We start from the raw sequence: 13,667 nt of genomic DNA, 5'->3' as shown, positions 1-13,667 counted from the left end.
CACTGAACATTCTTGAAGGCTGGACAAAACAGTAGTTTGTGAAGATAAAAAAAGACCAATTACACGGTCTTCAGGCTCTCGGCAAAAGAACAGAAGGCCACACTGTGCATCAATGAACTAACTCTCCTTGCTGAGGACAACCCCACTTACCTCAGTGTGACCTTCAGCATGCACCTGACGTGGAAGAAGCAAGGAGAGAAGGCAGAAGTTAGAGCCAAGGTGCAACTTGAAGCTGGCAGAAACTACATAAGGTTCAAACAACATGACCAGGGCTTAACTCTCTCCGGACAAAGGAATGCTCACGCATTCCTACACAAAACATTCGGACGAAGGAATGGAATAGCATTCTTCGAAAGTAAAATTCCATCACACACTGTACACGTGATTTTGTGATTAGCCAAGCAGAGTGCGCTATTCTGGGTCACTCCACAATCGAACAGTGATTGGTCAGCCTGGCATGTGTAGCCTGTCTCGCACACACGCTGACAAAGTCACTGACCAGTCGTCTGCTCGCGTACCAGCCTGTTAGCAAAGAGGGCTCTTCTCAGAATGTTGTGAAGCGAACAAGGCAGCAACGGCAATGTTTTAGGGTTGCCGAAGTACTTGAAATGCTACAAACTGAAGAGTCAGACATTGAAGAGGTGGATGATGACGAAGAAGAAAGTGAATTTAATGCAGAAAGCGAGCATGGGTATGATGATTCGGGGTGAAAAACTGGCAGTATTTTCTACATACGGCAAAACTGTAAAAATAAGATGAGAAATTTGATTATTTTATATGTACTAGCTCAACACGTAATAAACCAGTTCTGAAAGTTTCATTTTCTTACACAGTATTTTGTATCTTTTGTAATTTTTTTCCAAACCCTTACAAATGGGCCGTCTGTAGGGAAAAGCAAGGGAGAAAACTTATTGTCTCGAGTGAGTTAAGGGCTCCAGCCTCTTTGGGATGGCAAAGATGCCAAGCTCATCACCCAAGCTGCCAAATTCAAGCAGTTGCAGGATCATCCCATGAAAGACCGACTGTCCCACCCAACTAAGGGGCAACTCAAGAGAAGCAGCTTTGCCCACCAGAACAAGACCCTTGAATGACAACACTGAGGCATCCTTGACCATGACCCCAAAGAGATTCCTTGGTGTCCAGCGGTCCCTGCATGGGGAGAGGGAATGCTTGGCCACATTCAGTCCAGCATCCCTTGTGTTGACCCCAGACACTCTCAAAGTGGCCCTGAGAAAAGGTCCCATACATACCCTTCATTCCTCAAAACCCACTATCCAAGAGTCCTGGACTCGTGTTTATACGGACGGCTCTGCCAAGAAAGTTGTACAAAATGGTGGGGCAGGAATCTATATTCAGTACCCAGGAAGCAGAGAAGAACAGATCAACTTCACTACCGGTCTTGCTCCAACAATTATGAGGCTGTGGCAGAAGCCCTGAAAACAGCAGCAGCCCACATCAAAGTCAGTGTTCATGCAACTCATAATATATTCTTCCTGACCGATGCCCTGTCAGTCCTGCAGGCCTTACTGTCCAACAAAAACACCAACCTAAACAACCTTTCCGCCACTTTTGCCTCCATCTGCAGAGCCACGCAGTTGTCCAAAAATGGATTCCCGCTCACTGCAGTTTGCTAGGTAATGAAACTGCTGACTCCCTCACGAAGGACTGTTCTACACAAGAGCTGGTGCATAAGTCCATCAGCTACTCGGAAGTAAAGACCATCATCAAGGCCAAGCAACAGAAGCGGAAGCAACAGCATCCACACCACACAAGGACAGACCCATACTACCTGCTGACAAGACAAGAACAGGTGTCAGTGTTCAAACTCAGGACAGGCCACAACCGCCTAAACCACCATTTACACACTAAATTGCACGTTGGTCACTCAGCAAAATGCCCCTGTGGGAATGACAGCCAGACAACAGAACATCTGCTGCAGTCCTGTCCCCTCCATGAGGTGCTCAGGAAGAGGTACTGTCCCGACCCAACTCCAGTGACCCAGCAGCTCTACGGCTGTGTGGAGGACCTGCAGGGTACAGCTGCCTTCAACAGGGAGACTGTGCTGTCCATCTCACAAACAGGAAAAAAAACAGAAGAGTCATTTAAACCAATACAAATACTTTTTTTGTTTTTTTGGATTAATTATTCTCAGTTTCCTCCCTTTTGTCTGTTGTCATTGATCTTTTTTTTTCTGATAAAATGACATGGACATCATGTCCTTTTTAACTTGACAACATGGACATGTAATTTTGTAGCCAGAAACCCTGCATTTCCACTGATATATTGGTATGTCTAGAAACTTCATACTAAAACCAGCCATCCAAAATCTCAACCGGTCTGAAATTGGGAAACTTTCAAAATGTATGACCTCTCACACTTGCACACACATGCACGCACACACGCACACACACACACACACAAAACCATGTCCCATTGTTCAATTACGTTTTGTAAAAGGTTTAATAATTTCACCAGATTTCTTACAAAAGATGTGTGAAATTATTGAACTCTGCAACATGACACAGGACGTTACAGTTCAGCATGTACATGTACACTGAAAACTCCAACAGCAACTTGGAGCACACTGAAAAGTACATGATATCCATTACATTGCTTTAAACTTGCTGTTTTGAAACATAAATGGGAGGGGTGGGGGGTCGCAAAAAAAAGTGTAGAAAGAAAAGTATGGACAGGAAATATAAAATGTGGACAAAGGATATTACCTTCACTACTCAAAAAGCAAGCCTTGTCAGATTTCTTAATCAGAAGGGATGAGAAAGCATTCTGGTTTTGGAATCCTATGGTCAAATAGTTTTAACAGAAATAACACTCTTCATTTTCCATGTTAAGAGATTTCAGAATTCTACGGAGCTACAGTCAAGCATTTAATAGCAGTGACAAATATTAGTTTTGTGAATGAAAGATCAAACTGAAGAGTTTGTTGGGGGTTTTTCCAATTTTTTTTGTTGGCTCAACAAACAGTACCTGTGTGCTGGCCTGTATAACCAGTTTTGCGACCACTTGGCATCGGAGTACAAGATTCAATAACAGGGCAACAGGAAAGGACAACCCATTCTTCAGGAATGAAGTTTGGATGATCACCACCCATATTCTAAACTTCTAAGGCAAAAGACAGAAGAGGTACATTTCATGCTGAATATCTTTATGTACAAAGGCTGTTTCCAAGCCCATGTGGCATACATTTCAACGTTACTTTGACTTCAACTATGTACACAAGTGAAAGGAAATATATCAGCACAGGCCAACATAAAACATTTGCACATTGTCACGTTCACTGGTTTTGCATACGTCACAAAGCAAGAATCTCATCACCTGTTCTCTATGTTTCTGTTGACATCTTTCACATTTTGGACCACAATAATAAAAATACAAAATAAACTGGCTTCTAAAGCAATCAGAAGAAGCAGTGGCATGATACATTGTAGCTGGGATAGAAAGAAATTTAGCCAAGTAAAAAAAAAACAACACCACCGTTTTGGGGTCAAATGTGTGGTTACACATAACATATTCTTGACCAGCTGGCAATGTTCTAGTTTTTTCTTTGGAGAAGGGAGGGCCGAGGTTTGGGTTCATGTGAAACATATTTCTTTCCCTAAGTAACAACCAATCTGATTCAAACTTGGTATTCTGATTTATTAAAACAAAAAAGCAAACTCCAGAAAGCTCATCTCGCCACAAACATTTCAATTTTGCCTAGCTACCAGCTGTTCTTCAAAGGGGAAATCACTTGATCCAGTCCTACCAGTCTTCAATTGCATTTAAGTTTCTTGTAATGTTGTTAAAGCTGAAAAAAAAAAATGTACATGGAAATGCATACCACTCATTTACTCTGTCGGCTATAACATTCGACACACAACCATTATCACAATAACTGGAAAATGCCCTGAGCAATCACCACACTGAGTAAGGTGTTATATGTCATGTTTCAAAATGCTAAACTCAATAATCATGTCCTCATTTCTCCCTGCACACACAGATTGTTATCTGAGAAAACTACAGTGATGACCTGAGTCAGAGTGGATTCACCAATGCCCGAACTTCAGTACCCAAGCCTCAGAGAAATTTCAATAATAGATATTTGAGACTATTATCCGACACTAAAATGTGTTCATGTAGCATGTATGAAGCCTCATCGGTTTGAACAGTTTTTGCTGTACAATTTCCTCCCATGTCATTCTAGCAGGTCTTGTGAAGAAAGATATGTTAGTGTGCTGCACGTTGATCCAAATTTCCAGAAGCATTTGTTTCCCATGCATTTTTTTCCCCCCAGAATAGATTTGTCATTTGAAAGGAATGAAATTTATGAGTGATCGTGTTTTAATTTTCCCCATTTGGGATACAGACCAAATTCTTTTCAGGATTTTTCTTGAACTGTTTTAAAGTCTTGTTGATACACATCCCCCTTAAGTTTCGCAAACAAAAATATGTTATCAATGTAGATTTTTTTTTTTTTTATTAATTTTTAGACACAAACCACCAATATTGATCAACATAGCATGAACATGAAGCCTTCTGGTTTTCTGTAGTTTTTTGGGGTCTTGGTTTTTTAAACTCTGCCACCCCTAATCACCTGCAGTGCCTGGAATCCCACTAAATAAATCCGGTTTATTTTTCAACCTTTCAACTACACATTAACATTTAAGGAAGGCACACTTCTTGATAAACTTACCAGTAACTTACAATGTCTGCCTGCAGTTAAAGCATTTTCAAGCACTTTTTTTATGGCAAAAATGATCTACGATCATGGCAAGAAAAATGTGTTTCCCTATTGATTAAATACTGAACAAACTGTTCCAAGATGTATACATTTCTTCTGATTCGGACAGTGAAATACAGAACAACTGTCGTAAACACTGACAAGCGAGGCAATGTGCTAGTGATCTCCACAACCCTTCACTTCCAAGGGTGTGCATGCTGGGTATGTTGTTTCCTTAACCCACCAAACGCTGACATGGATTATGTTATCTTCAATGCCAGTATTTGGTGTTCTGCATGGATACACACGAAAGGGGTTAAGGCACAAGCAGGTCTGCACTTCTGTTGACCTGGGAGACAGGAAAATCTCTCAACACTCAACTCACCAGATGCCTCAACCAGGATTTGGACCCTTGGTTCTCAGACTGTAAGCACACTGCTTTCACTGCTTGGCTGTTGCACCCATCGCAATTCTGATCCATTTTAAAATCTTCCAAAGACAAAATATAACAAAGTTTTCCAGTCCCGATCTTGTTTTAAACATACTATCCACTCATGAGGCCGTTCTCCTGTCAAGCAATTTGCATGACAAAGCAAGCAGACATTACCACGGGATATATACTTTCTGGTAATGTATCAGCAAAGGTGCAGCCTGCATTGTATACAATGAAGTGCTTGGATCTGGAATTTCTTTTGAAACTGCATTGCTACACACATCCTACGTTTGAACATAATTTCCAATGCACTGCTAGACATAAATACTTCAACCACCTTTGTGTTTATTTGAATGGGAAAAAAATGACAGGAAACAAAGGTACAGGAAGGGAGAAAAAAAAAAGAGCTAAATATTCCATGTTGCTTCAACAATGTCACATTGCACCAACATGCATATAGGCACACTCTTTCACACACGCGCACAGATGTATAAAGTTGGTAAACAAGTCAGTCAAACACAAGAGAATCAACAGCATTTTCCAGATGAAACAACATGCTCTCTCGAAAAACGGACAGTGGACGAATTTCAATGACCGCTGGAGGTGCACTTGCCACAACACCAGCAGAGAAAATATCTTGGAACATAACAAGTAACTTGTCTCTCAGTATCACACATATTTTCCCACCCCCTTGCTTCTTTTCATAAACATTTTTTTTTTTTAAATCATTAAAAAAGAAAGAAATTGGGAAGGGCTGAGGGGGTAGAGAGGGGAGGCTGGACATGGCAGGACAATCACTATTCAGACAGACATCTCTTTTCATCAAAAAATAATAGTGTCGAACACCTAACCCAAACGACAATTACACAGACACTGAAAATGTTTTCAGAATACTTGAATACAAACCCACAAACTTAAGACACACAAGATGGGTAATCATTTCTTTCTTCTTTTTTTTAATACAAAAATATTAAAATGTACATGTGGATAAAATTCCATTAAAAAAAAATACTGGCAAAAAAAGGCAAGACACATCCAAGGTCTCGCTTGTCAATTTCATTCAATAAATCCACCATGAAACTCAACAAAAACTTCGCACTTGTCAAATTTTGGTTTCATTGAAACACAATCATCAGTATTAATTCCACCTCTTCCTTCTCACTGTCCAAGCAACATCACCTTGCCAATCTTTTGTTTCTTTTTTTTTTTTTTATCTCTGTTTTGTGCTGGTCTAGTTTAAAACAAATTTTTTTAAAAGAGACTTAAAAAAATCATGCTTCTTTCAGAAGTCAATGAAGTGCTATCATTCCAACTGAGGAACATAATTTCCATTCCCTATGAGCTCTCAAGTGAACTTACTTCAGCATGTCTGTATGGACGAGTACTGACATATGCACATATGTGCAAGGCTCTGAACATGCTTGTTTATTAACCCAGTCAGAAAACAGGTTTGAATTTCGCTCTCATGTCAATCAAACGTTTGGTCAGAGCAAGTCGTTAAGATTCCTGCCCACTCTGACAGGTTTTATTCAACCTAAATAAAACACCACTTTATAGACAGGTGAGTCAGCCCTTTTTCTCACTGAACACACTTCGCCTGATACAGATTTGCGATGGGGAGAACAAATCCTGCACAGGTGAATTCTCAGAACACCTGGCTCGCTCTTCTCCTCATCTTTAATTTCTCTGTTTTTTCTTTGGCGCAGCACACTTAAAAAGAAAGAAAACCAACCAACTAAAAACCCTTCTCCAACAATAACGAACACAAGCTCACCAACTCTCTGCAAGAAAAGGATTTCAGTGCAATGCCTCCCGATCTTTCTGGCAGTCAAGCTAACTGCTGGCAGCTCATTCCATGGATCAAACAGACCAAGCCTGGACTGCACAAACGATCTTAGCAACGGTAAGTTTGCTCTAAAAAATAAAAAAAAAAGTGTCAAAAATGTTCCAAAGTCCACACTAATTCCACAGACTTGGGAAACTTTCTTAATGTTAAGCAAACACAGTGCTGTGAAAATCGATCGTGCAACCCAAACCTGCTCTTACATTTCAGACTATCTTTCGATCACCAATTGTTTCATGAACTGCTGCTGATACAAAACCATCATACAAGCATTTCCAAAGCTCTGCCAAGTTTCCTGCGCCAACAGAAGGTGGGAAAATCAGTGCATGAGAAGCTGGGGACACTATCCTGCCATTTCCATCAAGCAATGTCAAACTACGTGATGAAGCTATACGATTCTCTATCCAGTTTATATGACTGCACAGAACTTGGTTATCATTCCAACTAAAAGAGTACACCAAACACCAGTGACTATAGCCTGCCCCAACATCTAACAGCGAACTCTGGTCTATGTGTAAAATTAATGAGGTCAATGAAACTCAACCTTTGGAAGCCTTTTGCAGAGAAACTGAACCAAAGATCACTTTTTTTAATTGTATATTTTTGTTTCCTATATCTATTCAAAAAAAAAAGTTAAAATTCACAAATGCTATGATTTTGCATACCATCATTTTACACACAACAATTGGGAGTGAATGCCACTATTTTGCTTTGGATATTTGGTTATAAAAAAAAAAAGTATGTAAAGTGTATATAATGTGAAATGGAATGGGTCAGATGTACACAGGCTGCCTTGTCTTAGATTATCAAGAAAAATATTACCATCTGATATACCTTAAAAACACATATAAAAAATTTAAAAAAACATAACTGCATTCAATATAGATTTCAAGCTTTACAAAGATAATCTTTAAAATATAATAATTTCTCCACACTTGATTTAATACATAGCCCTAAATATACTTTTTCCACAGGTTCACATTTTCTTCGGATGTGGGTATTTGGGGTTTGTTTCTCTGACACGGGTGTGCAGAGTTATCCAGTCTGCAGATGTTTCTTCAAATCTGGAAATGCACTTATTGAGAGAAGAAGAAAAAAACTTAAAATTTAAAAAACTCTTTCACTTTGTATACTGGCTGATATGGTTCACTTGATATTTTGAAGGATCCAAAGATGTGTTTTTGCCTTTTCTTTTCTTTCTTTTCTTCCAGACCTGCCTTCAGCAAACCCAGCTACCAGACCCATCATTGCTGCCAGAGACAGCAAGGAAGGCTTGTTGCTAAGGCTGATATGGAAATGCTTATTACTTACCAATCAAATGACAGAGGTACAGGGATTGTTTCCCCCGATTCTGCTATCCATCAGCGATATACAGACTATTTTACCTGCAGATAACTTTGGTCTTAGTACTCTGTGTGTGTGTGTGTGTGTGTGTGTGTGTGTGTGTGTGTGTGTGTGAGAGAGAGAGAGAGAGAGAGAGAGAGAGAGAGAGAGAGATTTAGAAAGAGACTGTGTATGTGTGGGTGAGAAAGAAAAATAAAGAGAGAGAGAGAGAATGTGAAAGGGATGTTGTGTGAGGGAAGTAAGTAGAGTGTGCGAGTGTAGTTCTGTGTACGCTCACGCGTGCGCGCCGCACACCACCTCTTGTAACGCCACACCCCTTTCCGTTCCCGTAACGACCCGGCGTGAGCGCAGCCTGTCAGGCGAGGAAGGTTACAGTAAAACTGACCACAGCTGACAGCGGTCAAAGCAACTGACCGACGGGAAAAGCGAGTGTCCACATATCTCACAACGCTAAGGCATCAACATGCACGTACCCCTCCCCTTCACATCCCCTGTTGGTCTCTCGCCTTCATCAAGGTAACAAATCATGATGATATATATATTCTTCGAAGTAGCTTTATGCCCTACATCAAGTTACCCAAGCTAGAAATATAATGTATTCCTTTAGAAAAAAAAAAGTATATATGTATATATATATCTATGTTGCTTCCAGTTTCTTCAGAATGCTGCCCAGCTGCTGTTATAAAACCGTGCACGGCTTCTTGCCGCTTTTCCTCCTCTTCTCCTTCTTCCCCTTCTTTTCTTTCTGCAAAGAAAAAAACACACAACAAAATCACACACACATTTTCCCCCCTTTTTTTTTTTTTTTTTTTTGCATGTCCCTCATTTCACCAAGTCCAGATACTATCAAAGTGTACAATGAACATAAATAAAACGCATCAACCGCCCAGTGCATTTCCAGCAGAAACAACAGCAATGTCCAACAGACACAGTTCCAACGACAAAAGTCTTTCCCACACTCGTACACTAGTATTTTCCTCCCCTCCTTTAGACTTGAGTGGTGGTCTGGACGCTAGTCTTTCAGACAAAATGATAAAACGAGGTCCCATGTGTGCAGCATGCACTTAGCACACGTAAATGAACCCACAGCAACAAAAGGTTTGGCCAATTTCTGCAGAAAAATCCACTTTGGTAGAAAACAAAAACACTTACAAGCACAAAAAAATGGGAGACCAGCCCACATTTTGCACAGAGAAATTTGTTATGACAAAAGGGTAATCCAATTCCATCCAATACAGCACAATATATTCAATACCAATCTGAAACATAAAAACAATAAAGAAAAAAAAAAGAACAGTAATGAAAGAAGAAAAGCAATAAAAACCAAACCACATAAATGCCAATATACAGACTTGCTCATGTATTCATGACTGTGAAATTTGAGGAGGGAGGTTATACTCTACAAACACAGACATGGACATATGGGTGAAAGCAAAAACAGACTGATCGAGAAGTGACTAAGAGTGTGCATTTGTGCGTCTGTCTATGTGAGCATGCACATTAGTACGTGTGTGTTAACTACTGCAATACATATTGCCGTGTCTGTAAACTTACATATTATGAAATTTAGGCAACAACAAACCTAGGATATATATTTCACTTTCTCTTCAGGCTTTTAATAATGCTCCAAAGCAAGCTTGGCTGAACCATTCAGGAACTTGCATGTTTTGTTTTGTTTTTTGTTTTCTTCTTCTTCTTCTTCGTTCGTGGGCTGCAACTCCCACATTCACTCATATGCGCACGAGTGGGCTTTTACGTGTATGACCGTTTTTACCCCGCCATGTAGGCAGCCATGCTCCGTTTTCGGGGGTGTGCATGCTGGGTATGTTCTCGTTTCCATAACCCACCGAACGCTGACATGGATTACGGGATCTTTAACGTGCGTATTTGATCTTCTGCTTGCATATACACACGAAGGGGGTTCAGGCACTAGCAGGTCTGCACATATATTGACCTGGGAGATCGTAAAAATCTCCACCCTTCACCCACCAGGCGCCGTCACCGTGATTCGAACCCGGGACCCTCAGATTGACAGTCCAACGCTTTAACCACTTGGCTATTGCGCCCGTCTGTTCTTTGTTTTGTTTTGCTTTGTTTTTAAACACAACGAACCACAATAAAACAAGAAAGAAAAAAAAGATCTTACGTATTTCCTAATCTCTCGAACAAGGGTGTAGAAGGCATCGTCCACTCCCTGACGCGTCTTGGCCGAGGTCTCAACATAGGGTATGTGGTACAACTCCGCCATGTGCTTGCCTTGCCGCTGTTCCACATTGCGCACCGGAAGGTCCACCTTGTTCCCCACCACTGCAACAGAGGAAGGGCGAAGAATGGTTAAGACGCTAATCTGCCAATACAGTATCCGTGAGGGTCTGGGTTCAAATCCAGGTCTCACCCTTTCTCCCGAGTTTGAATGGAAAAACAAACTTGAGCATGCAGTCATTTGGGTGAGATGATAAACCGAGGTCCTGTGTGCAAAACGAACTTGGCGCAATGAAAAGGAACCCATAGCAATGTAAGTAATAATAATAATAATGATAATGATAGTATTCATACAGCGCTGAATCTTGTGCAGAGATGAATCTAAGCGCTTTCACACCAGTCATTCACATGCATGCAATGTGTCCTCTGGCAAAATTGTGTTGAAATCCACTGATAAGTATATATGATAGTCAGTCGTGTCCAACTATGACCATCAGAACAGCAGAGAAGGCAACTGCTGTTCCAAGTATTTGGGCTAGAATTTGATTATAGTGGAGAGTGTCTTGCCCAAGTACATCCCCACTCTCTCGGCCAAGAGGGTTTTAGGACAGATGGCGCTGGGATGGTTCCCAAAGGCCAACTAGCCCACAAGACTGCAGCACGAAGAGCCAGTGCAATTTGGCCCAACACTCGGCTTATATCACAGATTGACATAAGTTTACATTTGGGCCAACAGCAAAGTGAGAGCTGTATTATCAATGGTTTCTCCAGTCAATGGGAAACCATTTACAGCTTAGTCTTTTGTGAAGGACTATGGCTCTCAAACTAGGTGGCAAAATTGCACTGATAAGTACACTCATGTATAAGGATGCACTCAAGGCCTGACTTGTACACTGTGTTATACTGCTGGTCAGACATCTCACATCTGCCAAGCAGATGTGGTGTAGCGTGTATGGATTTGTCCAACACAGACACTTCCTTGTGAAACTGAAACAAACTGCAACAGCTGGTAACGACTTCATTACATGTCACAATCTTTTACAAACCTAATACACCTTTGCAAATCTGTGTCAATACATCTTTGAAAATAATAATAATAATAATGGTATTTATATAGCGCTGAATCTTGTGCAGAGACAAATCAAAGCGCTTTCGCACCAGTCATTCACACGCATGCATAACTCTAAAACTGGAGAAACTTAAGACAAGGAAGAGGCAGGGAAGGGTGGCTATTTTGGGAAGAGGTGGGTTTGAAGGCCAGACTTGAAAGAGCTGAGTGTGGAGACTTGACAAAGCGAAAGAGGAAGTTCATTCCAATTGCAAGGTCTAGAGACAGAAAAAGAACAGCGGCCAACAGTCGAGTGTTTGAATCTGGGTATGCGTGAAATCCAACTAGAAATTATAAGTCAGTCACACTCAATCTATGACAGTTCCTACTGTTGTCGGCAATCTCTTGGAATTTCATCACACCCTGCAATGATTTAACACTCCACTATGACTGCAGTTTTAAATCTATCACAATTTTACATTCCACTTCAAGAAGCAATACTTACTGAATTTGTGTTTTGTCCACTACTGAAAGCTCTGGGTCCTATTCAAAATTTCCAGACATGACTTCCATGCAGTCTTTAGTTGTTCTTGCATCAAAATGAGTAAAGAAAATAAATTAAAAAAATAGAAAAAAAATAAGATACTTACAAACCATGGGCACTTCATCAGCATCTTTCACTCTTTTAATCTGCAACAGAAAACAATTCATGTTAACAGGATGGAAAGAAAAAGAGATAGAAAGCCTGAGTGTACATGGAGTGATGGCCTAGAGGAAACGCGTCCACCTAGGAAGCGAGAGAATCTGAGCGCGCTGGTTCAAATCACGGTTCAGCTGCTGATATTTTCTCCCCCTCCACTAGACCTTGAGTGGTGGTCTGGACGCTAGTAATTCGGATGAGATGATAAACCGAGGTCCTGTGTGCAGCATGCACTTAGCGCACGTAAAAGATCCCACGGCAACAAAAGGGTTGTTCCTGGCAAAATTCTGTAGAAAAATCCACATCGATAGGAAAAACAAATAAAACTGCATGCAGGAAAAAATACAAAAAAAATGGGTGGTGCTGTAGTGTACTGTAGCGACGCGTTCTCCCTGGGGAGAGCAGCCCGAATTTCACACAGAGAAATCTGATGTGATAAAAAGAAATACAATGCAATACAATACAATATTTTCATTTACAAAACTGCACAACACACACACACACACAAAGAACACTTTCCTTGCCATTATTCAAACTCACTGCACAGTGTCTTCCTGTTCTTTTGAAGAAAAATTCTTTCATTTCTCACCCACAGTCAGCTGTTTTTCAATGAAAAATTTCACAACCTACCTTTCCAAATGTAGTGACACAGGGTCTTCAACACTTACTTGTTCTCTGTACTGGTTGATGTCTTCAAACGACTTGAGATTGTTGACTGCAAACACGCAGAGAAAGCCCTCTCCGGTTCGCATGTACTGGTCCCTCATTGCACTGAAAATGACACAGTACATATGTACTTAGTGAGTTTGTTTCAAATTCAGTTACTTTGTCTATATATATGCTACACCACATCTGCTAGGCAGATGCCTGACCAGCAGTATAACCCAACATGAGTAGTCAAGCCTCCAGTCCATGCATATACATTTGTGTACCTATCAGGGTGGATTTCTCCGAAGGAATTTTGGCAAAGGACAACACTTAGGTTGCCATGGGTTGTTTCCCAGTGGGCCAAATGCGTGCTGCATTGGGACCTCAATTTATCATTACATCTTTTTTTTTTCTTTTTTTTTTTTTTCTTTTTTTCATGAGCTGCTGTTTTAAGTAGCATTACTTCCATGCTGTTCATTCCAAGTCTCCCACAAATGTTTTAGTCAAAAATGTACACACACACACACACACTCTCTCTCTCTCTCTCTCACTCTCTCTCTCTCTCCTCTCCCTCCTTCCCAACCGACTCACTCTCCCCTTCTTTCTCTCTCTCTCTCTCTCTCTCTCTCTCTCTCTCTCAAAAACTAAATGCTTTTTTAAGTCACATAACAAAGAGAAAATTACATAAATAAATGTTTTCAAAGTCACATTACAAAAAAGAGAAAACTACAA

General features: G+C 40.7%; 1 protein-coding gene across 1 annotated transcript in view; it reads right to left on the bottom strand.

Annotated features, from left to right (window-relative positions):
* Positions 1-2,441: 2,441 nt before the first annotated feature.
* The window catches only part of LOC143286772 (GTPase KRas-like), a 31,074-nt gene continuing 19,848 nt past the window's right edge, over positions 2,442-13,667 (bottom strand). The window contains exons 5-8 of the mRNA XM_076594546.1: positions 12,956-13,058; positions 12,238-12,277; positions 10,484-10,644; positions 2,442-9,082 (exon numbers count right to left, since the gene is read on the bottom strand). Of these exons, the coding sequence (XP_076450661.1) occupies positions 9,017-9,082; positions 10,484-10,644; positions 12,238-12,277; positions 12,956-13,058 (370 nt within the window). The 3' untranslated portion in view covers positions 2,442-9,016. The remainder of the gene's footprint in view (positions 9,083-10,483; positions 10,645-12,237; positions 12,278-12,955; positions 13,059-13,667) is intronic.

This window comes from Babylonia areolata, chromosome 10 (assembly GCF_041734735.1).
Source record: "Babylonia areolata isolate BAREFJ2019XMU chromosome 10, ASM4173473v1, whole genome shotgun sequence".
NCBI lineage: Eukaryota > Metazoa > Mollusca > Gastropoda > Neogastropoda > Buccinidae > Babylonia > Babylonia areolata.
The sequence above is the reverse complement of the archived record's forward strand: the minus strand, read 5'-3'. Positions and strand labels throughout refer to the sequence as shown.